The 26582-nt window shown below is 46.5% G+C and overlaps 1 protein-coding gene across 3 annotated transcripts in view; it reads right to left on the bottom strand.

Annotated features, from left to right (window-relative positions):
- PHACTR1 (phosphatase and actin regulator 1) overlaps positions 1-26582 on the bottom strand; it is a 517458-nt gene that overhangs the window by 61544 nt on the left and 429332 nt on the right. For 2 of the 3 annotated variants that reach the window (XM_040984148.1, XM_040984147.1), the window contains 3 exons: positions 26024-26191; positions 24037-24243; positions 6837-7158 (listed from right to left, as the gene is read on the bottom strand). In XM_040984148.1, coding sequence (XP_040840082.1) covers positions 6837-7158; positions 24037-24243; positions 26024-26191 — 697 coding nt within the window. The remainder of the gene's footprint in view (positions 1-6836; positions 7159-24036; positions 24244-26023; positions 26192-26582) is intronic. The other variant, XM_040984149.1, reaches the window with a different exon arrangement.

Genomic DNA, 26582 nt, shown 5'->3' with positions numbered 1-26582 from the left:
GGGGTTAGGTTCCTATCATCCACCTGGTAGACCTGAACTGAAGTTTGGCCAGGCCAGGAGTGAATGAGCAGATACAAGCCCTCTCTGTCACTCTGCCTCGTATAATGACAATAACAACAATAACAGAGCTGATCTCAGAAAGAGGTCGGTGACTCTGCTTTCCAAGGGGCACGAAGAAACGTCTCAGCAGAAGCGTGTGAGATTTTGAAAAGAAGGCAGTCAGCGTCGGAATGCAGCCTCCCTGGAAACACACCACAAATATCTGCCAGATCCCATGCCAAGGACAAGCCCTCAGCTTCACACCAATAGCAACCCACAAGCAGACAAGACCCAAGGCTTGCGTTTCATTCCTGCCGAGGTACTCATTCACACATGATGATAAGCACAGAACATCCTGGTTTGCCAGTGAAATGTTGCAGATGCAAGCCAATGAGATCATCACATTAGACCATGAAGGTTAAAAGAAATCCTGGAATAGCTAGCGCACTTCATGAACCCAAGTGATTCAGAAGTTCCTGTGATCCTGAGGCAACAGAAGGAAAAGCCACTGACACTGGGAAATGAATTACCCCAGGCTTATACATTGTATTGTGCTCATTGAAAAGACCAAAAATAATCATGGGATAATAGAATTTTAGAGAATGAAGAAATGCCTTGGAGCTAGTTTGATACAAATTTCTTCCTTCCAACACAAAAATCATTACTTTTTTCAATACTCTTTACAGGTAACAATTTCATCTCTAGTAACTATACAAATATACCAGGGGACATTCTAGGTAAAGAACGAACCCCCTACCCAAATGTGTCAACATCCTTATTTTAAAGGAAAGACTCTCAGTAGCCATCACAATGCTGGAGATAGCCTTCTCAGGCTAATCTCTTAGGTTTGTCCTTATGCCCAGATACAGCTTCCGGCATCACTCTCAATCTCTATGATCAGTTTCCTAAAAAATGGTAAAATAACTTTCTTTGCTTGTTAAAAATCTCATTCATCTCTCTGGACACACTATGCCATGCCCTTCTGTAATCTGCCTAGAATGTTCTCTCATTCCCTGTCTCTCTGTGTGGATAGTTAATTCTTTTTCTGCCCAGTTTAAACACAGTTACCCAGAGGAGACTATTCATAATCTCAGACAGCTTGGTCCTCCTGCTGCATGCTCTCCTGGACTCCCAATGGACTCTCTGAATCTCCAACAAGGACTTGACACGGTGCAAGGCAGACGGGCAGGAGAACTGAGCACTGCCCGCAGAAGCTCTTCACTAAGAGCAGGTGTTTGTTCATGGTGGTATTGCCAGTGCCAAGCACAGAGCCTGGTCCAGAAAAGTGCCTCAAGGACAGATTCCCCAGTCCCTAAGCAAACACAGAAAAAGAAAGGTGCCTTCCTTTCTCTTCGCAGGGCCTGTTTCATTCAAGGTTTCCAAATCAGTGATTACCCGGAATTATTTTTTGGCAGATGTCAGAGCTTTCCTCCTAACCCATCGGCTAAGAGATGCCGGTATAGAAAAAGGAAGATGAAAAATGAATTTATTAGAAATGTATCAACTTGTTCATTTTTAAGGTTCATATCAAGTGAATTTATCCTAGTAGAACCGAACGTATGACACTTAAAATTTCTCAAGCCAAAATTCATTGCCTGAAAATAAGGCATCACTAAAAACATCATTTTATAGTGAAATGCATGACTGGCAACAGTAATAAGAACTCTTTAGTATTTTGCCTTTTTAGAGATTTCAATGATTTTATCTCATGAGGATGTACACAGTCTTTTTACAAAACCATACTTCTTCCTCTTATCTGCCTATCAAGTTCTCTAACTGCTTTCTGCCTCTCTCCCCTATTTCTCTTATCTTCCTTTTCCCACTTCTCACTATTGTCTCAGCAGAAAACACAAAATGTCACATTTTAGTTCTAGCCCAAGGATGGTAGAACCAGCCGGGCCGTCGATGACTCCCCACCCTTCAGCAGTCTGCTGGAGGAGCTAGGAATGCTCTGAGGGAATGAAACAGCTCAAGTTCACAGTCAACATGACACTAGGACGCTCTCTTGAGCTTTAGTTTGGCACTATTAGACATAAGAAGCAAAGTTTTAGGTTTAACTTCAAGGAAGGAACTTTTAATCTTGCATCTAACATCTGCAAAAAAAAAAAAAAAAATCCAAAAAACAGTTCAACAGGGGAAGCAACTGAATGCTTTTCCTACATTGAAGGAAGCTTATAACAAACACTGATTGTTACAATACATTAAAATACTACTTTTCAATTTCAAGCACCATACTAATTTTCTGAATCTCAATACATAATTTTAGAACAGTTCCTGCATGTCAGGTACCGATGGATTGAGGGTAAAGGCGTGCCTTAGTCTGTGCTGATGTGACAAAATACTCAAGACTGGATAATGTGTATAAACAGAAGTTTATATTCCCACGTTTCTGGAAGCTGGAAAGTTCAAGGTCACAGTACCAGCAGGTTCAGCTGTCTGTCGAGGGATACATCCTCTAGAAGAGAAAAAGACTGTCTCCGCATGGCTGAAGGCAGAGGTGCAAGAGAACAGCACACCAGGAGAAGCCTTTTATAAAGGCTTCAAAGCCATTCAAGGGCTTAACATTTTCATGACCCAAGTCCTTCTTAAAGACCTTAGACTGTGCCTTTGGATTTTTAAAAATGTAATTAAGTTAATAAGTAATTAAGTGTGTTAGGGTGGGTGAGCTTGCATCCAATTTGTCTAGTGTCCTTATGGAAAGAGACAAGGATACAGACACACACAGAAGGAAGACCAAATGAGGACACTGGGTGAAGCCAAGGTGCTGACACCTTGACCTCATCATCCAGACCTGGAAGAGAGCACATTTCCGTGTGTGAGTCCCTTACCCACAGTCAAAGAGACCCTGGCAATCACACACAGTCATAACATAGCTTCTGGGCAAGCCCATGTCTTTGTTAACTTGGGAGTGAAGCGAAGGGCAGGAAGCTGGAGACCAGGTAGGGGGACAGTCCATGAGGACATCAGAGGCTGAGGCCTAGGAAGGTGGGAAAGTGGCCAATGCTAGCCAAAGTCTATATGTCTATATATAGGGCTTGCCAGTAAATAACGAGGCATAAGAGCAAGAAGTGTCAAGGTGACACCAGGCTTCTGGCGTGAGCAACGGAAGTTCTTCTGTTTATTCATTGACAAGGGACATGCTTCTCTTAGGTGCAGTCCTTTAAGAACTTTCCTAACATCCCTCCAGGGCCTGCAGGAATCCACAGCCTACCTGCATTCTACTAATAAAAATTGAGAGCACACAGAACTGGTCAACTGGATGAAGTTGAGAAAGAAGACCCATGGTTATTTACCCTCGTAAGTCTGAACTGGATAGCTGGTGCCAGTTGGTCCCCAAAGCTTAGAGATGACATCAAACATAAAAACAAATGGAATGATACTTGAAATGGTAAAACATCGACTCCAAACAAGACATGGATCTGCAGCAGAGGGAAATGAAGGTCATCTCATTTAAGTTGACTGACACAAACACAATCTCCAGGAGACTGGTGCAAACCCATTTGTAGCATGATAGTGGAGTCCCTGGAGAGAACTCCCCCATGCTACATAACTTTGCTGAAAGCTCATGACAACTTCTCCGACACCGTCGGTGAGCTGTGCAGGGACCTGATTGGGATGGATACAATCGTTAGCTCTTCACCAACAACCCTAAGGAGGCTGGTGGGATTATGATCCTGGCAAAAAGAGGTGAGCCACAGGCTTAGCGTCAGACAGCTACTGAGTGGTGTGCGCGGCAGGCAGATTCTGGAATGTCACAATGTGGGTGCTAGCCTGTGACTGGGAGCAAACACGAATTCTTTTCCTTTGCTTCCTTGCTCCCACCCTCCCTCCAGATCAGGTAAGCCAACCTGTCAACAACTTCATGTCAGTTTTCAACCATCTTAGGGTAAGGCTGAAGAGCTTTTTCCTGGTTGTGGTACAGTGAGTTAATCTCTTACCTATAAGGCTGGTATCCCACACAAGCACCAGTTTGAGTCCCAGCTGTACCATTTCTTATCTAGCTCCCTCATAAAGTGCCTGTGAAAGCAGGTGGAAGATAGATCAAACACTTGGGGCCCTGCCATCCATCTGGCCTTGGCCTTGGCCAGGACCAGCTCCAGCCATGGTGACCATTTGTAGACTGAATGAGCAGATGAAAGCTCTCTGTCATTCTGCCTTTCAAATAAATAACTAAATATTTTAACAGACTTCATTTCACATTGGTGGAATAGGATGGTAAAAGTTCTAGAGAAGTGCTTAGATAAAGGAAATTGTAGTTACCTTCAAATATTAGGATTCAAAGGGAAAGACACGAAAAGAAATAAGGCATGGGGTAGGTATATACGTTATGGTCAATTGAAACATGTTAAAAAAGACTCATTTCCTTTATTTGAAAGACAGATTTTTACACACACACACATTGAGATCATCCATCAACTTATTCATTCCCCAAATGGGCACATGGCCAAGAAGCCAGGGGCATCATCTGGGTCCCCTGCATAGGTAGAGAGGTTCCAGCACTTGGGCCATCTTCCACTGTTTTCTCACATGCATTGACAGGGAGATGGATCAGAAGTAGAACAGCTGGCACTCCAAGCAGCTGCCCATATGGGATGCCAGCCCTGCCAGCAGTGCTTAACCCATTATGCCACAGTGCCAGCCCAACCTCTCCAATCTTTATTTATTTGGAGAGACAATCTCTCCTCTGAGGGAATGGCAATCTTATTCAAGTGAAGCATGCATTAATTCCACATGTCCGGCTTGGCCTATGAAAACAGCACCCATGCCTTCATGTAGGATGAAAATTGAGGGATATAGAGGCAGAAAATCAGGGTCTAGGGGTGGCACAAAGTATGGGACAGCCAAGACCATGCTGTACCCCCCTCTAAACTCCAACATCCTCTTTCTGTTATTGTTCTTTTCATCTCAATAAAGAACCTTACCCATAAAGCGAGTGTTGTGATGCAACAGGTTAAGCCACTATCTGCAATCCCATATGAGAGCACCAGCTGCCCTGCTTCTGATCCAGTGCCCTCCCTGCTATTGTGCCTAGCAAAGCAGCAGACGATGGGCTAAGTACTTAGCCTCTGCTACCCACATGGGAGATCTGGATGGATTTCCTGGCTTCTGGCTTCAGCTCGGCCCTGTCCTGATCACTGTAGCCACTGGGGAGTGAACCAATAGGTGGAAGATCTCTTTGTCTCTCTATCTCTCTCATTTTGTCTGTCAAATAAATAAATCTTTAAAGGAAAAAAAAAGTATCTGACTCAGTGGAGGTCCAGTTGAAATATTTATTTCAGAAATATACACGGATACAACACAACTCATTGGTTAGTACTTTCCATTGAACCTTTAAAAATGGCATGTTTGAAGTTGAAATATATTTAGCAAATATTCTGCCAACACGCTGTTCCATCTGTTGCTGATGATTAAATCTCACAGTAGATAGAGCAGACAGGGGAATGCTAGTCACCTTTAGGAGAGCAGCTGGGCTGCAGTAGAGCATTCTGGACCGATGGCAGGAAGACCCGGGATGAGGTCATGGCCTCTTCTTCATTCCCTCAGGTTGTGCTTTTCAAATGCCTGTGGATGAGCACCACCTCCCAATGGATATTTCTTTTAATTCTTAATCCATCACAAATGGATGCTTTTAGAAAATATATATTTTAAAGTTCTAAAAGAAAGAGGCATTTATAAAAAAAAAATAGCTATCTTTTATTTGAAAGGCAAAGTGGCGGAGGGAGAGGGAGGAGAGAGAAGGGGACAGAGCAGGTGGAGAAGGAAATCCTTTGGCTCTCTCCTCAAAGGGCCACAACATGTGAGGCCGGGCCAGGCTGAGGCGGGGAGCCCAGAGCTCCATTCAAGTCTCCCAAACGGATGGCAGGGCTAAAGTGTTTGGGCTCTTCCATTGTGGGCATTGATAGGAAGCTGAATTACAAGCACAGTAGCTGAGCCTCAAATTCATGTTTTTAGATGGGATGCCAGTTTGTTTATTTGAAAGTTCGATACATATATTGGCCAGCAGCCAATAGCAGAGGCCCTAATACTTAGGCTGTCCCCTGCTGCCTTTCCCGGTGTATTAGCAGAGAGCTGGTTGGGAAGCAGAATGGCTTGGACATGACCTGGTCCCACCTGGGATGCAGGTGTTAAGCAAGAGGCAGCTTCAGCTTTACATACACACGCATACGCACACAAACACACACGGTTGACTCAGAGCCAGTACAAGAGATGAAACCCCAGGGGGTATGCCCTCATCATGTCACTCAGAAATGCTACAAGAGGAAGATTCTGATGGGAGGTGGGCGGGGGCTGGCCATCTGAGGCACGTCCACACGGGGCGGGACTCTGGGACTCTGCTCCCCCAGCTGCAGGAGGAAGGGAGTGCAGTCTATTCTTATATGCTATCTTGTGAGGATCAGCATGGGAACACACACGTCAACCAGCAAGCAATATTGAAAAATGCAAACGTGTTTTCTCCCTATTTCCAAAACCAGGAATAACCTCTACTAAAGACCATGCGAAAACCACTTCCAAAATATTAATGTCTCTCTCTATATATGCATTTGTATATGTGTATGTATATCATCATGAATAAATGAGGACTCTATATTTTGGCAACATTATTTTTTTTTCTTCCATATTAGCCTTGACATTCAGTTTTTGATCTGATTTGACCTTTCAACTTTTTTCTTTTTCTCCTGTGGGGATGAACACTTGGTTATGTTCTTCAGCCACAATAACAAATCTCCCAGTGCCCGCCTCACCCACCCCTGTCCCAGCCAGTCTCATCCTCTCCCTCTGGCCTGACTCCCCCATACCTTTCCAGCCTCTGCATGGTCATGGCCAGCGTCTTGTTCAGTTCCTCTATCATCCTGAAGCCCGAGGTGTGCATGGGGAGGGAGCCGGTGGAGGAGGGGAGGTGCTGCCCGTGGCTGCCGTAGGGCGGGTGATGCTGGAGCTGGGAGGGCAGGACCGTGTGGTGGTGCTGGGCCACACCCTGCTGGCCACTCTTCTGGACTGCGTAGGATGCCAGCGAGAGCTCGGGCCCCCCCACGGGCATGCAGATCATGACTTTCTTTGGAGGTAGCGGAGGCGAGAGTTTCACTGGTAGACAAGGCAATTTCACAGGGGCGCCAGGATCTGCGGGACAAGGAGGATGAGAGGCACGGGTGAGTCTGGCGGCATCAGATGAAACGTGCAACACCACGTGGGCCCACCTTAGGCCTGCAGCCACTGAAGCTGGCCCCTCTGATCAAGCATGACCCTGACAATGGTAGCCAGCACCGCTCAGCGAGCATCTGCTGGATCCTGTCCTGTGCTCAGAGCGTGCTGCTCAGAAGAAGGGGGTCTCAGGGAATCCCAGGATCGTAGGTTTCAGGGACATCTGTCTTGCCGTGGGTCCTGCAGAGGCTCCCAAGCAGCCCAGGGAGGGAGGCATTGGGGAGATGGCAGTGGGGTAATCTTTTCTGCTGCTGGGAACCCACGGGCCTGTTCACCTTTTCCAGACTCGGCAATTCTGTTATAGTCAAGGAGATGTCTCAGCTGACAAGTTCCAAAACAACAGCATGAGGTTGGAGAAGCCAGCCCTGGGTTCAAGTCCAGGAATAGCATCATCTCTCTGTAAGTACACTGCTCTAGTGCTGCCAAGCTCATTCCCTTCATGTGTCACAGGGGGCCATGGCCCCTTCCTGGACGAACGAGGCTATTGGAGAGTCAGCTGCCCTAGACGACTGGCTCTGGTAAATGGGCTGGAGCCCTTTGGACTATGAGGATGCCCTCTCGGGGTGCTGGGGGCTGCTGCAACCCTCGGGCTCTGTGAGGGCACCAGGAAGCTTCCTAGAGACGCTCTGCACTGCCAGACCTAAGGGTATTTTGAAGAGATCTTGTCTTCTGAACCCCAGTGGAAGTCATCTCGCATTGGCGCATGGTCAAAGCTTATGGGAACAGCTCAGCCCAGAGGGAGGGCACGGCTGGGAAGTCCCACCCCACAGTGCCAACACCAGATGCTCCTCAGTGTGCCCCTCTGAGGTCTGAGGTCTTTTCTCCACCATGTCTGCCTTGATGTGGCCCTCCTGCAGCCAGCCCCACCACATGGCCCTGCTGAAATGACACCATGGTGGGCAAGCAAGCTGACCAAGTTTGTTCTACACGAAAGTCCATCCCACTAACTACCCTTCCTGCTATGTCTTTCCACACTCCGTCTGCCCTCCAGCTCATTTCTTCAAGTCCATGTTCACCCCAAAAGTCTGTGCTCTGACTGGCCTAGTTGGAAATAACCTTCCCCACAGGACTCAGGGCGGCTTGCAGTTTCTCCCACACTCCACCCGCGGGTTTCACTTGTTTGCTGTTGTTTGCATTCAGCCTTTGCTGCCCCACACTGCCCTCTGCGGTCTGTCTGGCTCCTCTAGGCTTCCTGTGCAGGTTACCTTCCCTCCCCCACAGAGACTGGAGGCCCACATGCCAGGCTCCCTTTCCCCTTCAGCTCCAGCTGCCTCTTCTCACGGTTACTCTGGTGCATCAACCCTCACTCCCACCCTGCTAGGGTTCCAGTCGGCCTGTTTCCATTTCCCTAGGCCTTTTCCAATTGTCCTGTCTTGGTTAACGCCTATGCTACCTTGAAGGCCCAGCCCACAAACCAACGTCCATGAAAGCTTCCCCTGACCTGACACGGTGGGTGTGTACTATACCAGGGCTGACAAGAACAGTGGTGGTGACTACACTCAGAATTATTGCCAAGACTTAGAAAGGTGGAGTACTTTTTCTCTTGGCATCTGAAATGTTTCAGATTTGAGATTTTTCACTCCATTTTGGAAAACTTGCACAATTCAAAATGGCTTCAGTGTGGCTATAGTACACGGCTCCTGACATTGGAAACGGGAACGAAGTCTAAATACAAGAGCCATCTGTGCTTCACATGCACCTTACACAAGGGGAATGAAAAGTTTTGTGGAAGGGGCCTCTGCTGTGGCTCAGTGGATTAAGCCGCTGCCAGGGACAACAGCATCCCATAACAGTGCTTGTTTAAGTCCTGGCTGTTTTGCTTTTGATCTGGCTCCATGGGAAAGCAGCAGAAGGTACTTCTGCTTCAAGTATCCAGTCCTCTGCCATTCAAATGGGAGACCCAGATGGGGCATTAGGCTCCTGGCTCAAGCCTGGTCCACCCTGGCTGCTGTGGCCATTCAATGAGTGAACCAGCGGAGAGAGGACTGCTCTTTCTATGTCCCTTTTTTTCTTTCACTCTTTCAAATAAACAAATATGTACAAACAAGTGTATGGAAAGTGGAATTTAAAATTATGAATTTGTTTAAAAGCAAACAGAAAAACCTTAAAACCCAAGACAGCTTTTTCAATTGCATTGTCTATATATTCTGAAAAAAGTTTTACAGTAAAATTTTGGTTACACCAAAATAAACTCATAATTTAAAAAACATCTTAAAGATGTATTTATTTAAATACATAGAGAGAGAGAAAAAAAGAGAGAGAGAAGGGGTCTTTCACCCTCTGGCTCATGTTCTAACTGGCCACAATAGCCAGGGCTGGCCCACACTGAGGACAGGAGCCAGGAACTCCATCTGGGCCTCTTACATGGGTGACAGGGATTCAAGAACTTGAAACTTGCCTGTTGGCTGCCAGTGCTAGGAGGAAGCTAGACTGGAAGTGTGCGGCAGCCTGGACTCGGGCCAGGTACTCTGATACGGGATGCGGTGGCCTGAGTGGCAGCATAAACCGTTGCATCGCAATACCTACCCCAAACCAATACTTTTAATTCCATTTTTGCACAAATGTTTTGAAGAACCCATAGCCCTGAGGTCATATGATGTAACAGTTCTAATCATTTCCTGCAAAATGCCAAGCTTTTCATTGCTTAGAGGTCCAGATTTGGAGCATTCACAGCTTTAGACGGGGTCTACCTGGCCTGCATCATGCTTACTGCGTGCTGGAGACTGGTGCCAAGTACTTTTCCTAGACCTACCACTTACAATCACACAGTTGATTCTCAATTGTTCAAACACTTTCCATACTGGCTAAACTTGGTACACCTACTCTAAGGGATATTACATGGCCACAAAAAGAAAGAAATCCTACGATTCGCAACAAAATGGTCTCAACTGGAGACCATTCGGCTTGGTGAAATAAGCCAGCCCAAAAGGACAAATATCATTGTCATCTCTAATATAAAGCAACTTGCCTGCAAAGTATAAAATAAATAGGCAGACGGATAATTGAGTGCATACATATATTCTCATAGATGGACTGTATTACGGAGATTAGCATACCAGGAAGTGAAGATACATTGCGGTATGCATCTCGATGACACAGTTAAACAAACCTTGGCAATATGAAGCTAGATATTCTGTTTCTGCTTATACTTATAACACCATGAAATACTTAAAGAGCAGAAAATTAAATTGCAGCTGTCATTAGGGAACTATACCACTGTGATAATATGGGGAAAAATAGCAAGAGGTGAAAAGCAGAGGAGAAAGGAATCCTATAGTTACAAAACCGTATCACTGAAAATAATAAAACCAAACAATGAAAAAAATTCAGAAGTGAAAAAAAAAATCTATTCACTTAGTGATTATCTTGCCTAAATTTAAAATGTGTAACTAAGGAGCACTTTTTAAAACCAACTTGTCTAATGGCACATCTAATCAAATTATAAATGTACTTTATCATTAAGTATGAGGAAAAAAAATTAGGGGGAAGTTTTTCAATTTTAAAAAATTGTGGGGCCTAATGTGGTAGCCTAGGGCTTAAGTCCTCGCCTTGCACACATCGTAATCCCATATGGGTGTTGGTTCTAGTCCAAGCCACTCTTTTCCTCATCCAGTTCCCTGCTTGTGGCCTGGGAAAGCAGTCGAAGATGGTCCAAAGCCTTAGGACCCTGCACCTGTGTGGGATACCTGGAAGACGCTCCTGGCTCCTGGCTTCGGATCAGCTCAGCTCTGGTCATTGAGGTCATTTGGGGAGTGACCCAGTGGATGGAGGATCTTCTTTTCTGTTGTTATGGGGTGCAGCCAGTGATACCCAGCACCCATTGACAGTGGGCAAATGAAATGTGGCTGTGTCCCCATCCTCTCTGTCCTGAAGATAGGGCCTAACAGCAATGGAATGATAATTCCATCCTCAACCACTTCCCCCACGTCCTAATTTAGCCAGGATATTGGATGCAGACAAGTCCAATTAGTATAGGCATTTTTAGCTATAAGCCCAGTTCCCGTTCTGCCCATCCCAATGAGCACTAATCAACTCCTTAGCCCACAACACTTAGGTATTCACTCCTGCCCACCTGTGACTCACCTGTCAACTGAGAGGGGACGATATTGCATTGTCGTGTAACCACTCCCCTCACAAGCCCCTTTAAATGGCCCATGAATCAGGGGCTTGCTCTCTGTCTGGTCAGGTGCTTCCATTACTCTGGTACCTCGACTCTTGGCTGACCCAGGACAGGTAATCCCCTGAGCATGGTCCCTGTGTACTGCCTAAATGGGGCAATGGTTATAATAATGTTGTAAGACAGGTGAGGCCAAGCAGTAGTGCAATGTGCGCAGAGAAGTCAGGGAAAGGGGAATGTCTGCAGCTTTGTACGTGTGCCCAGGTTATTCGTTGCATGTCTCTTAGGATAACTTCTATTGTTGGGGAAGCTGGGACATAGGTCTTCAGCTTAATGGATGGACTTAAGGATAATGACCATTTGTTCCTTTTGGGATTATGATTGGTTGGATTGCTGTATGGACTTGTGATTTGCTATTGTGCTCTATTATCACCAAGCAACACTGTCTCTCCTCCTCTCTGTATATCTGACTTTCTAATAAAAACAATTAGCTCTTTAAACATTTTTTTAAATTCATTTACTTACTAGGGAGATAGTTGATTCTATCGCCGTAGAGTGCAATGAGTAAGGCTGGGCTGGAGTTGAAGCTGGGAGCTGGGAGCTGGGAGCTGGGAGCTGAATCCAGATTTCCCATTTGATAGCAGGAATCCAATCAAAGACACCATCATGGCTGCCTTCCTGGGTCTATCTTGGGGGGAAGCCGGAGTCGGAGCCAGACAGCCAACCCCAACACTCTTCTGTGGCGCATGGCATTTTAACTGGCACCTTTATTACTAAGCTGAATGCTCACTCCAGATTTCAAGGTCTCTTTGCCCCCAAATGAGCTCATCTTTTGCCTTTTAGGAGCCTTTTGGAGTGTGTTCCTCTAAAATAACTTACGATACCACACACCCATTCAGCCCTGTTTGCTTCGGCACCTTGCTTAATCTCTTTGATGTTCAGTTTTGGAGATGAGTTCATGTTACAGGACACACTAAATTCATAAACTGTGGTGCGTGGCCTGGCACTCACAGCTCCATACAGACGAAATGCAGTTCTAGCTGCTGTCGCTGGCACTTGCACAAGTGTTTGCTTCAGGAAATTCACCCTCCCGACAGCTGGTTTAGCAGCCAACCCGCTGGCCTGCGCAAGCCCCTTTGTCATGGCATTTCCTATAAGACGGATTCAAACCGTTTCATTTTCTGTGACTTCCTGTGGATTTTCTTTTTTTTTTTTTTTTTTGGCTTGCAGTGGGCAGCTGTATGAGTTAAACTCAGGGGCTGGGGAGGTGGCTGTTTCCTCATCCATTTCCCCCAACCAGCAGGAACCCAGCCTGGGGCAGAGCAGGTGCCTAACGGACACATAATTTTCTCAGCCTGCGTCAGGGCAGTGGGGAAGGCGGCTGTCACTTGGTGACCACCTTCACCTGCAGTAAGGATCCGCTAAGCAAAGTGTAAAGAGTGGACGTGCAGGAACTTGGCAGACATATACATTTACAGGGCAGACTGGCAGACTGGCGGGGGTCTCTATGCACGGTCAAGTGTGAGAAGTTCTCCTCCAAGAGGCTTCCTGTTTCAGGGGCTGCTCCCACTGCAGGCAGAATGGCTGAGACCTGGGCCTTGCTTGGGGGAGGAGACTTAGCTAGCATGCCCCCCGCAACCCCCTCCCCGCAGGGCTGGGCAGGGGTGCTTGGAGGCTTGTCCGGTGTGGTGTATTATTAAATCACCACAGAACTCAGGAGAGCTTGCGTTTAATCCTGTTTCCAAGACTCTGCCCAAGACATTTAGCCATCTTGAGCCTCAGTCTTCTCATCTGTAGACAGGGAACATTATTTTCCATATAGGTCAGCCAGGGGATGTGAACAGGAAAATGCCTTTTCAGTGTTTGGGTAAAGTGTGGGAGAATGAGAAGGTTGAAATTTAGCCAACAGCTTGGCTGGGCTTTGTGGCTGGCTCTGCTAGAGGAAGAGGTGTCTTGCGCAAGGCAGCTGCTTCTAGTTTCACTATGTCCTTCTATAGGTGAGCTGAGGACCCCAGACTAAAACCCACATAGCCCAGGCTTTGATATGCTCCACAAGTTCAGCAGAGGCAGCCTTAATTGAGACTGTGTTCCCTGCGGCTCCCACAGGGAGCCGGAGGGTTAGATTGGCTCATGTGAACATGCATTGTAGATTGCAAAGCACCTGCAGGGTTACTCGCAGGACCCTTGCCAGGCTCCTGAATAGTCACCTATCCTGCGGCTTCCCAGCCCAGGGAGGGAAGAGGTCAGCCCAAAAGGCAACGGAGAGTGTTTAGGTTGTAAAGGATAAGGCTCAGGAAAGGCGTGTAAGAGCTAGAGGCCATGGTAAGGGGACTGAGCAGCAGGGCCCAGAGGCTTCCAAAGGCTTCCACGTCCAGGCCCACGCACTGCAGCAGGAAGGAAAGCCGGGGCCGTAAAGGTTTCTGTGTTGTTCTGACATCCCCTGCTGTGATGCACGGATACTGAGAGCTGCAGAATTGGGACTTTCCCTGAAAGCTACCTAGGAATGATCACCAACCTTCCTTCCATCTACAAAGTCAGGGCTAAAAGATTTCTTCTTTACCTAAAGAGCACCTGGCCCAGTACAATGCCTTGCATCTAGCCAAAGCTTGATGTTTACCAGTTGCTGGCGGACACAGTCCACTTCTTGCATGTGTAAGGCAGATCCTGGCTGGTCCTGTGGGGTACACACCTGCCTGGGTCACTGCCCCATTCCTGCAGCCAGAAGCACTGAGATGCATTCATAAAACTGTCTCTGTTGATGGAGTAGAAGTCAAAACGACCAGTTTGAGAACAAGGAGAATAAGCCCAAACTGTGAGTACAACAGACTCACAAAGCCCAAGAGGGTTGTGTTTTGAAACATGACACGATTTTGGTTCATGGTACCAGACTAAGGAATGAAAAGGCAAAATCATTCCTCTAGTCCATTCTCCTGCCCTAGGCCTGTGGCTCCCGCACACAGTGAGTGTGGGTTACGTGGATACAGGTTGTGCGGCCCCATCTGAAAAAGCAGAGATGCTCCAGAATCCAAAACTTCCCAATTGCTGACATGATGCCACAAGTGGAAAATCCTTTCCCATGAACCTTTGATGCACGTGGAATGCTGCACCACATTCCCTGCAGGCTGCAGTGTAAGGTGAATATTAAACAGCCATCCATTTAATATTCAGACTTTGGTCCTATCTCCAGGATAACGCACCATGCCTATGCAAATACCCAATATCTGAATATCTGTGTTCCAAGCCTGTCAGGGCACTTCCAACGGGTACACATCCAGCCTGTCTTCTCACCATCCTGAGGGCACTTTTTAATTAACATCAGCTCTGTGAGCAGCCCTTGGCAACGATAGTAGCACCCGGTGTCTAATGAAGAGGCGAGGGAAGAATGAGGCAGTTGCTTGCCACCTCATTTCTCGGGCTTGGAATCTCTAATCTCCTTCCACAGATATGGGTATTCCAGTCAAGACGGGATGGGCCAGTTACACTTGCACCTTGAACTTAAATCAGCCCAGCCTCACTCACCTGCTGACTTAACTTTCCACATGGCTGCAAGACGGGGCACCTAGGAGCGGACCCTGTCCCTTCAGCACATCAGGCTACCCTTGGGAGCAGAGGAAGATGGCCCAACGCCTCGGGAACCTGTATCCACGTGGGAGGAGGTTCCTGGTTCCAGATTGGCTCACTTCCCGCCATTTAGGGTCATTTGGGGAACAAACCAGTGGATGCAAGGTCTTTCTCCTCTCTGTAAATCTGCCTTTCCAATAACAAAAAAAAAATTTTTTTTAAAGAACACCCTCCTTCTGTAATATTTACCGGTCACAACTGTACTCAGGTTTTCTTATAACAAAATAATTTATTTTATTTATTTGAAAGGCAGAATTGGAGAGAGAGAGAGAGAGAGAGAGAGAGAGAGAGAGAGATTGATTCATCTTCCATCTGCTACTTTCCTCATGGGTGCAATGGCCAGGCTGGGTCAGTCTGGAACCCCGGGTGGCAGGGGCCCAAGCTGCTTCCCCAGTTGCATTAGCAGGCAGCTGGATTGGAAGTACAGCAACTGGGACTTGAACTGGCACTCACAGAGAGTGCAGGTGGCACCTTAACTCACCACAACACAACACCAGACTCTCCTCTTTAAGTCTGTCTTAAATACATACTTCCTTATGACACCTTTTAGATTCCAACAAAAGGGGTTGATCTCTTGCTATTTGAATTTCTTCAGGGCCATGTTTTCACCTGTTCATATTCATCATTTTCTAAGCTTGTAACTGCCTGCAGATCCTACTGGTAAGAGCCATAACAATATTTGTACATTATATGCAGTTGGCAGCACACCTCACACACAGAAGGCATTCAAAACACAAGTGCTGATGGAGCGATCTATAACTTAGCCCGCTACAAAAGGCAAGCTGTTACTATCTTTGTGCTGATCACAGAAGCCAGAGAATTGTTTTATCAGTAGGAGGCATCTGGCCTAGCGATTAAGTTGCTGCTTCATATTCCTGTGTCCCACACTGGATTGTCTTGGTTTGATTGCTGGGTCAGGATACAGACCCCTAGCTCCCTGCAAATGAGAACAAAGGCAAAGGCTCTGGCTCCTGGCTTCCAACACTTCCCTCGCTGGGTGTTTGTGGAGTGAACCAGTAGTGAGAGCTCTTACCCTCTGCTTCTCAATCAACTGATTTAAAAATGCTTTCATCAACAGAAAGACCTTAAATAGCCGATGGAAAAAAATTGCAACACGAGGAAAGAAAATCAGGAGTGGAAAAATAGGAATATAGTTAGGAGAGAAGGTAAATTCAGGAAACTTCCCCATTCCCTGTGTATTGTTTGTATTTTTTTTAATTTTCTGTATATTATCAGTTTTGATATTTTAAAAACAGATTTAATTGTTTGAAAGGCAGATCTTCCATCTACTGGTTTACTCCCCAAATGGCCACAATGGCATAAAGCCAGGAGCTTCTTTCTGGTCTCCCACGTGGATGCAGGAACCCAAGTACTTGGTCTATCTACCACTGCCTTCCCAGGAACACTGGTCAGAAGTGGAGCAGCCAAGACTTGAACTGGCACCCACATGAGATGCTGGCACTGCAGATGGTGGCTTAATTTGCCACGCCACAGCATGGTTCCTGAATTTTGACACCTTATAAAACCTTTCTGCCTGGCAAGAGGTTAGCCAGAGCCAGCCAACTCCGAGAGCTGACAGCACGGGCTCAGCATGAAGCAGACCTCTGATGTTCAAACCAGTCAATCCACAGCAGACTTGGCCTTCACCTGCTGTGATGTGACATTCCTTTGCCTGATCCCAGGGCCAGGTGTGGGCAACCTGCTGAAAGTATACAAGGCCTCCAATCCTACACTATTTGTTATACTTGCTTTGCTTTTCTGGGGAACCCCCCCCATCCCCCCTTGACCCACTGCTCTGCCTCCTGATTATGCAGTCTTCCCCCATGCAGCCCAGTGGGGAGTTCTCCTTTTTCTAAATCCTACGATAATAAGCTTTCACGTTCCCAGGCCTCTCCTGTGCCTGGGACGTGGTCACAGTGGACTGACCATCCCCTACGAGAACGCAGACACCCTCAGGGTGTCAGACATCCAGAGAGCCTAACCATCTGTCGGCTCCATGAGGCTGCCACGTGGTCGCTCATTCTCATTTGCATTCCGTTTAAAGACAAAGGTAAAATCCACCGTCACATTGTTCTCAACTTTGATTTTCTTGCACCGTCTGAGCAGGCTACAGGGACCGAGGCAGAAGGAATCAGGTGCTTCTGTGATGGGGGGTGAAGGGCAAGGAGGAGGAGGCAGTGGGAAGTCAGGAGAGAATCGGTGAGCCACAGAGACATAACGGAATTGCATATCGGAGTGTGAATTACAGGACAGGACAAAGAGGGGCTCCACAAAGCTTGAGGCGGCTCCAGAGAGGTGTACAAGTCTGACAAACACTGGAGACCAGGTTCTCAGAAGACACACACAAGCACTGGGGCTGAAAACAGAACTCCGCATGGATGCTGTCGGCTGGGTCAAACCACAGCGGCAAATACACTTGCAACCTTAGCCGTCGGCTGAGTTCTGAGGACACAGTCAACTTCAGTGTCCATGGGGGATTGTTTACAAGACCTTCTTCCAACACCCAAATCCACAGAGGAGCAAGTCCCTGATACCAAATGTCATAGTATTTGTATTGAACACATGCATCTCTTCCTGGGCGCTTTGAATCAGCTCTAGATTACTTTTAATGCCTAAAATGATATAAATGCAACACAAGTAGCTTTTAAACTACACTGCTTCTTAAATTGTATTCTTGCTGTTACAGTGTTGTTTCCTATTGTTTTCATCTGACTACTTCGGAGCTATTTCAGAAGATTATTTTGAATACTTTCCATCTGCAGGTAGCTGAATCTGCAGATGAGGGACTAAGGACCACCAAAGGCCTACTGGATACAGAAGGCCCCTACAGTAAGCTTCCCCGAGTTACAGCTTCTCCAGCCACACACACAAGCCCTGGACAGGCAACTGTCTTCAGGACTTTGTGTGCGAGGATCTGCAATAGTTTCTTTTCCTTGCTGCGCTGTCCATCTCGAATTGTGGTCACTCCCCAGTTAGCCGCTTCCCAGGTCATCTGCCGCACAGCATCTCCTTCTGGCCTGTTCACTGAAATCCAGTCTGACTGAACTCAGGTTCTCCTCTTTCTAAAGGAGTGGCATGAGAACAAGTACTTATTTTTGGAAGACTACATAACTTCTCTCCTTGAGGGAGGCCACGGACTGGCACCCCTTCCTCACATATATCTAATTCTTATGTTGAAGACTCAACCGCAGCTGTATCTGGAGTGAAGCAGTAACTAAAATGTAATGGGACCACAAGGACAGGACCCTAATCTGATGGAATCAATGCTTTTAGACGAACAGACACAAGAGCTTGCTCTTTCCTCTCTGTTTCTGCTGCCTTATGAGCACACGGTAAGAAGACTGGTCTACACCAGCGAAGTAGCCCTCAGCACAAGGTCAGCCCTTCAGATCTGGCTGTTGGATTCTCAGTCCATGAGCAAGCAAACATCTACTGCATAAGCCACCTGGTCTGTGCCATGTTGTTTTTCACACCCAAGCAGACTAATCTCAGTTATAAAAATAATTAAATTTCCTATTCTAAGTAAATTAAAATACATGAAGTCAAAGCACAAAGAAAGCTGATGAATGAAATATTTTGGGGGGGAAACAAGCATCTTGGTGGAGAGGTTCTAAATACTGGGATCAAAATGGGTTTATTCTCGGTCACCATGACTGAGAAACTTAGCTCCTCCAAAGTCATGTTTATCTTCTGTGAAAATTAGGACAGAGAGAGATGGTATCACCTCCTGGGAACAAACGGCACTTGATAAACATCTCAGAAAAATGTTGACTACCTTGGTAATTTCCCAGGTGTGAATGGTCAACTGTCAACTGCACCTGCCATATGAACAGATTGCAACAGGTAGGTATGGGTACCTGGGACATGCTCCCTGTGCAGAAGGCATAGGCTGTGCGTGTTGCACTTAACAACTGCTTTCCAGAGCCAGGATGTCTGAATAGGTAACCGATGAAGGCTTAGAGAGGCAGGACACAGGCTTTCCACCTGCCCTCCTTCCCCCAAAGTCATCGCAATCACCCTTCTGGGGTCATCCATGATTCCCAAAGGATTTATTTCTGGGGCTTTGTCACCCCAGATCACCCTGATAATGCAACCTGTTCTGCTGGATACCGCATTTTCAGAAAGGCAGGAACCTAAAGCCCCCCAAGCCCCTGACTGTGTGAGATGCCACGGTGCAGGATGCTGTTGGGGGAGAAGGAACGGAAGAGGGGTGACATTGGGAGAAGAAAGCCAGTTTAGGAGACTGAGTTTCTCTTTACTTGGCTGAAGACCAGAGAAAATATCTAAGACAAAATTGTCTCCAGGTTAATTATGGCTCTCCTGACAACATGGAGGCAAATGCCAGAATCGAAATATTTCTCTCTCTTTCCCCAACCATGCAAGTGCAAGTGCTCAGGTTCAGGCTCATATTTCTCTAGCCTTTTCCCAGATCATTAACCACAGTCCCTCCCTATTCATCGTGGCAGTGCCCTTCCGTTGTCCTGAGTATCCTCCCAAACATGTCAGTGGAACAGAAAAGACACTGAGAACCTACTGCAGCTCCAAAGTTTCGATTTACAGTTCTGTGATCCATAGCTTATTAATGCCTTCTGACATGGCCCAGATGTCTCTAGAGTAATTAGCAACAGCACGGGGTTAATATAGCTGCCTCATGGTGGTGCCAACTCATTATAATGGATTGCTCACTTATGAACATGATGCTGCTTAAACTGAGTTTAAGCTCCAGCGAACACCATGATACTCGGTACGCACAGACACTGTTGCTTGTCTTCCCTTATCACATTTAGAGATCACCAGGTACCTATGGTAAAGATAGACTTTTCATGCCTTTTTTATGCCATTGATTCAAGCTTTATGGAAGGGAGGTTTACAGGTTCATGCCATATGCGACCTTGGGAAAATGATAAGGCACAGCCAGAGTGACTTGTCATTTAGGTACCTTCAGTATCATACATGAAATCTGATGGAAATCAAGTCATCCACGCTCTAGGGCTTGTGGTGGAAGCTTATGTACCGTGGATGAGAGAGCTAGACGAATTAGAGTGGTGCTAACTAAGAAATCCTGCCTTTGGAGAGAGCACTGTGGCACAGAGAATTAAGCTGCCACTTGCAATGTCAGCATCCCGTATCGGGAGTGATCGTTCAATTGCCAACCCAGCTGTTTCATAAGTCCAAACCCAGCTCGGCTCCAGCACAGCTGTCTGCTAACGTGCCTGGGAAAACAGCAGAGGATGGCTCCAGCGTGGGCCTCACCACTCAGGTGGGAGGCACAGATGGAATTCCTGGCTCCTGGCTTCAGCCTGATCCAGACCCGATTATTGCAGACATTTCAGAAGTAACCCAGCAGATGAAAGACCCCTCTCTCTCTGTCCCCCCATTTGCTCTGTGTTGCTCTGCTTTCCAAGTAAATCAATATTATTACTCATAAAGGATGACCTCTCTTATAGCTCTTCAACCTTCTCTTCCTATTCGTTCCCTGCAGTGATCCGGCAGAAAGCGCTAAAGGCCAATTTTCATGATTTCACTCTTTTTCAACAACCTTCACAAGGAAACACAATCTAAATCTCTATGTTCACCCAGTGAACCCTCTCTCTCAGTGCACCCCAAAACGAAGCCTCCACCTCTACACAGCCATTTCTTCAATGACACCAAACACTGTCTGCCGTTTCTGAATTTTTGGCCAGTCTTCTTCCCTGGAATGGCTTTCCTTCATGCTTCCAATGTCTGCCCAAGCATCACGTGTCCAGCCTGACAGCATACCTGGGGTACAGACCAGGCCCTGGCTCCTGACTCCATCTTCCTACTGTTGCAGACCATAGAGGCAGCAATGCTGGCTCAAATGACTGGATTCCTGCCACCCATGTGGGAGACCTGGAGTGAGTTCCCACCTCCAGGCTTTGGCCCTGCCCTGTGCCAGCCATCATGGGCATTTGGGGAAGGATGGACGTTTTCTCTGTGTTTCTGCCTCTCAAACAAACAAACAAATAAACCAATGAGTAAATAAATGCAGCTCAAGCCTCAACCTTCCCTAATAGCCACCTTTTGAGACTTCACTACAATCTAGTATTCCAACAGGAATGATTTTAGTACTCTATTACGGATGTGAGGGTACTTTAAAAAAGTTTGCGGAACAGAGGACGGAGGACAGAACAAATCGATCAATGATCTCAGCCATGTGTTGCCAGTAAAAATCTGGGCAAATGGAGACTCTAAGGTGGACTATGTCAACCAGTGGATTCTGGAGAAATTTCATCGCGCTTGGGATGGTGAGACTGGCAGCAATTCAGAACTGTTGAACAAGCAAAACCACTTGAGCAGTGCCCTCAGAGCATGCCCCACGTCGGGCACCCTGGGATGGCTAGGTGGGGCTTCTCCTTTTATTCCCCAACTTACCCCAGATACAGAGAGAGAGAGAGAGAGAGAGAGAGAGAGAGAGAGAGAATGAATGTGAAAAAAAAGAGAACTTAGAAAAAAGTTGAAAAAAACCTTTAAAATCTATGCACAGCTTTTTAAAAATAAGACATTTCCCCCGAACTTTTTGAAGATCTTTGTATAACGCACACACATATATAATACTGTCTACGTATTCATTAAAAGGTCATAGACTTGAACCCACTCTGAAACCTCACAAAGTATTCTGTCTACAACAGGTGTTTGGATGAATATTAATTATATGTAGGGATATATTTACCATAGCATTTCATCTTTCCAACGGGGGATCTGACATCAAGGCCTTAAGAGGTACATAGCTTTTGACCTAGCAATTCTCCCATGCAAGTACTAACCAGGCCCGACCCTGCTTAGCTTCCGAGATCAGACGAGATCGGGCGCGTTCAGGGTGGTACGGCCATAGACTGACCTAACAATTCTAATTTTTCCAATAAACTAGGAAAACCTCAGAGATACTTGTAAAAGCTGATCAGCTGCTGTGGATGACTTTTGTTGTGTTTTTCAACAGAGAAGAGCGGAAAAAGATCAACCAAGTAAACCCTGATTTACCCGGGCAGTTAATAAAATCATACTGTGGGATAGTTACAAACATGAGACCCAGTTAATGGCACATGACAAATGCAAATGGTAGGTGACCAAATAATTTGTAGGGCACTATTGAAGCTTCCTCAGACAGACAGGTACATAGTGGACATGTCTTAAAAGGGGAATAGCAAGCATTTTCCTCCTGTAGGCTTTAGGCTTTTTTTTTTAATCCCTGTGAATTTAAATGTTTAGGCACTGAATGAAAACATTACTGGAATTTAGAGTGAAATTCACTTTTGTGGGGCAGGCATTGATGGTGGCATCTCACATGAGATGCCAGGCTGATGCGCTTCTGACACAGTTGTCTGTGGACTCACCTGGACAAGCAGTGCAGGATGGCCCATGTGCTCGGCCCGCTGCCACGCAGGTGCGAGAGCAGGATGGACTTTGAAAAGAAATTTGGTCTTTTCAACTATCTGACTCAGATGGATATATATGATTTTTCCAGAAATACAGAATTCAGTGACAAATTTATTTGATCACAAAAAAAAATCCATGCAAAGTTTTTTCTGTAATACGAAATTTCAAGAACTTTTCGAAGATACCTTCCTTGAATGCATTGATTTTATAGGTTCTGGTACCCAAACTAACTTATCTTCTAATCTGATTTTCCCATGAACTTTTGGAAGTACCCTGACATATTAGTAGTCTGACAGAAGCCAGAGCCAACGCTGGAATCCACTACAACAGGAGAAACGCACTGTTGTTATGGAAACCGTATCCATCACACTAGCAGCTAGGAAATCCAAGGTCTCAGCATGTCTCTACTCCAGAATCAATTACTTCCAGGCCGGAAAAGCTATTTATTCTTTCCCGAATATCAGCTTTTCTACTGTAAAACAGGGGGAATATTCTTCCCTAAATCCACAACCACCATACATTACAAGATACTACAAGAGCAATTAGGTATTCTGTCTAAAAATACCAAACATATTGTCCACCAGCATGAGTTGGGGGAGGTTCATGGAACCTCTTATTAAATCTCCACCTTAAATCATGAAGTAGTATTTGAGGCATGTGCCATTGTGTAGGAAAAGGCAATTTCTTTGGATGCCCACTTCAGTAACATGGTTACTTAATGAGTGTATCCAAGAGTACATTCATTAAGACCTCAAACATGAGGCCTGGTGTGGTAGCCTAGTGGCTAAAGTCCTCACCTTGAATGCACCGGGATCCCATATGGGTACTGGTTCATGTCTTGGTTGTTCCACTACCCTTCTAGCTCCCTGCTTGTGACCTGGGAAAGCAGTGGAGGACAGCCCAAAGCTTTAGGATCCTGTACCAGTGTGGAATACCTGGAAGAAGCTCCTAGCTTCTGGCTTTGGATGGGGTTCAGCTTGAACGGTTGCAGCCACTTGGGGAGCGAACCAGCAGATGGAAGATGTTTCTCTCTGTGCCTCTTTCTCTCTGTAAATCTGACTTTCCAGTAAAAATATATAAATCTTAAAAAAAAAAGACCTTGAACATGAAATTATAAAACTTATGTTAGGACACCATACTAAGCTATTTTTCTAAAAGTTATTTCCTGCATACCACACAGATTATTAGTATTTCATTTTTTTTCTTTTCTTTTGAGAGAACAAATAATACAGAAATGAAGCATTTTCATAGAAGAGACATCCTACGCTTCAGATCAGTAACTCAAAGATGAAAATGTAAAGCCCTGACACACTATGCATGAAAAAAGAAACAATTCTTTTAATACTTGCAAAATTTCTGCAGTTGTATCGGTCACCAAGACGGTTGCATCACCTTGAGCTATTTACAACACAATAAACATATTTACATAAACACAGACCAGAGGCTCTTGGCATGAGGCTGGCAGGTGCATAGCAATCAGATGCTTCTTCACACAAAAGTAAGTCCCTGGTCATGGCTGCATGTACCAAGACACACACAGAAACACCTCAGTTTCCCACAGATCTCAGGGGGCGCGTTCAGGCCTCGGATAAAATAATGAAGAGCATGAGCTCGTCCCTTGAAGGGAGGGCGGACCTTACATCCCGGCAGCTGGGTCGACTCACCTGTTAAGTGGCTGGCAATCCTGGCAGTGGGTTTGGGAGGCAGGGCCGGGGGTTGCTTGAGAAGGGGCAGCTGCTTCACTGGGGTCTCCTCATGGTCTCCAGAGAAAGCAGCAGGTTTTTTGGGGGGCAGGAGCAGGACTGGTTTGGCTGAAGGATCTTGGGACAGAAGGACTCCAGACTCACTGGCAGAGGGACTGTCTTCAGACACTGAGGGGACAACCACATGAGACACAATGACATTACACAAACGCAGTGAGAGCCAGCCAGGGACACAGGATGGGAATGTGCTGGGGACACAGCAGAGTACTGACGGACGGCCTCGCGTTGTCACGCATGCATGTGGAGTTCAGGGGAGCACAGAGGATGGCAGAAATGCAATCAAGTGGGCAGGGGGAGAGATAGGAGGAAGAGAGGGAGACAGAGAGAGGGAGAGAGAGAGAGAGTTGAGGAATAAACAGGGTCAAGGTGGAAAGAGTAAGAGTGAGAAAGAGAAGGCCATTTTCTGAAAACCATCAAAAAGTCACAATTTCAAACTTGCCATGTGTCATACAAATTCCTGAGGCTCCAGTGTAACTCAGGGGATCACAGCGGCCAGTATAGCACAGTCCAGGGCTGGGCTGGGGAGTGGCACCCTCCAAACCCAGCCAAAACCTGAGCTTGGGCTGTGTGTCCTCTGTTGTACAGGAGGAAAGCGAGGCATCAAGTAAGCGGAGAGCCTCCATGCCCAGGGCTGAGGCCTGCTGTGTCCCTGCTGGCAACTCTGGGTCACGAGCTGCTGCTGCCAACCCAGAGCCGACACTCCGCAGACAGGTCTTGGGGGGCTGCTCCCCCAGGCTCTGGAACAGTCAGTGCTAAGCCACAGCTGTCCAGGTGAGGCCTCCCCACACTCCAGTTTGCTGCACATTAGACTCCAAGGCTCTCCCTCCCCACTATGCCACCCCTGCCCCACCCCCATACCTGCCCAGCTCTAGCTCGGAGCTGTCCTAGGTGCTGGCCCATGTCTTTGCCTGCATGATGAGAAGCTGCAACCATGACCTGCCTGATTCCAATGGCACAGGAATGGGAATGTGATGTGTTTTGTATTCTCATGTTACAAGTAAGGCAGTCCCTGCTGCCCTCTTGCCTCCTCCCCGATCTGGGCACCAGTGTTCCAGGCAGCATTCAAGTGTTGCAAAGAATCCTTCCGAGCTCCAGGCCCATTGTGATCATCTATGCCTCATTCACTGTGGGAACAGTGACTCACCAGGCCCACAGAGGACACATGGAAATCATCCTGCAGGTATCATCCTTCCCTCCCATGCAAGCTCGGGTTGGCGTGGGACTGGCAGGTTAGAGAGAGAATGGCCTTTCTACCCATATATCAGGTATACATCCAAGATGTCCCCAATCCATCTGCTGACAGGCGATATGGCTCCTCTGCATCTGTTGGGAAGGACCCATCTCTGAACTAAGGGTCACTCTACTAATATTTTTGGCGAGATGAATACTGACCACTCAAGATAACACTGGACCAGAGAGGGAGGTGATGGTTAAATGCTATTATCTATAGTGGGATCTAATTTAACCCATAAATTGTACACAATTGACACTAAAATCAACTGACTGCATCCAGTAAATGGATCCAGTTTGCTAAACTGATATAATCATGATTTGAAACCAGAAGACCAGGATTAAAATGCATATCCACAGAATTATACAGGTCTCATATACATACGTAGGATTCTTTGATTTTTTTTCTCAACAACAGAGTTAGAAAACAAAATAATCACATTGTACATCATCACTATTACAAAAACAAGCCAGCTTTTTTTTTTTCTTACAGAGATGGACTGTGAAAAGCATTTTTAAAAAAGTCTAGAATATATGGAAATACCCTCCATAAGAAAAAAAAAAACATATACTTAGCATGCAGTAAATTTCTACATGGTTAGGTTCAGGGCGATCAAAATAGAGTCAGAAGTTGCCTTCAATTCTGCCACATTCATACCTGGCCCGTCCATGATATCTGAGGCCTGGAGCACCTCGTATGAGCAGGGGTCCCTGGGCATGGGGACCGGCTCCATTTCAGACAGGGCAGGCAGAGACAGCTGGCTGGAACTCAGGGACTGTCCGTTTTCCAGGGAGTCGTCTTCGTTCGATATGGAGAGCTCCCCATCTGTGCGAGAGAGGAGAGAGGAGAGTTAGACAACAGGTGCCTCCTGGGGGATGTGTGATGCGGACAGCTTGCCGAGTCCAGCTGCAGCTGCACAATGCAGGTTAGGATCTGAAGTTGGCATCTGCCCCTCCCCATGGAAGACATTTATTTTTATCTTCAGAGCCACGTCACCTAATCCAGGCTGACCCTTTCCCAGAATTTGTAGCCAAGTGCCGGTGTTCTAGCCATCTTTCGAACAAGTCTCCATCACGCACTCTATATATTGCTCTTAACAAAGAAAGCGAGTTAAAAGGAAAATTTCCCTGGTAATTTTTAAAAACTTAGGATTGAAATTCTCCGGGATGGAGAATACCAAGGCCCTAGAGTGAGTCTCAACCTGCTCTGTGTGTGG

Source organism: Ochotona curzoniae, unplaced genomic scaffold (genome assembly GCF_017591425.1).
Source record: "Ochotona curzoniae isolate NIBS_2020 unplaced genomic scaffold, NIBS_Ocur_1.0 contig_4064, whole genome shotgun sequence".
NCBI lineage: Eukaryota > Metazoa > Chordata > Mammalia > Lagomorpha > Ochotonidae > Ochotona > Ochotona curzoniae.
Note: the sequence above shows the minus strand (reverse complement) of the source record. Positions and strands in the feature narration are given on the sequence as shown.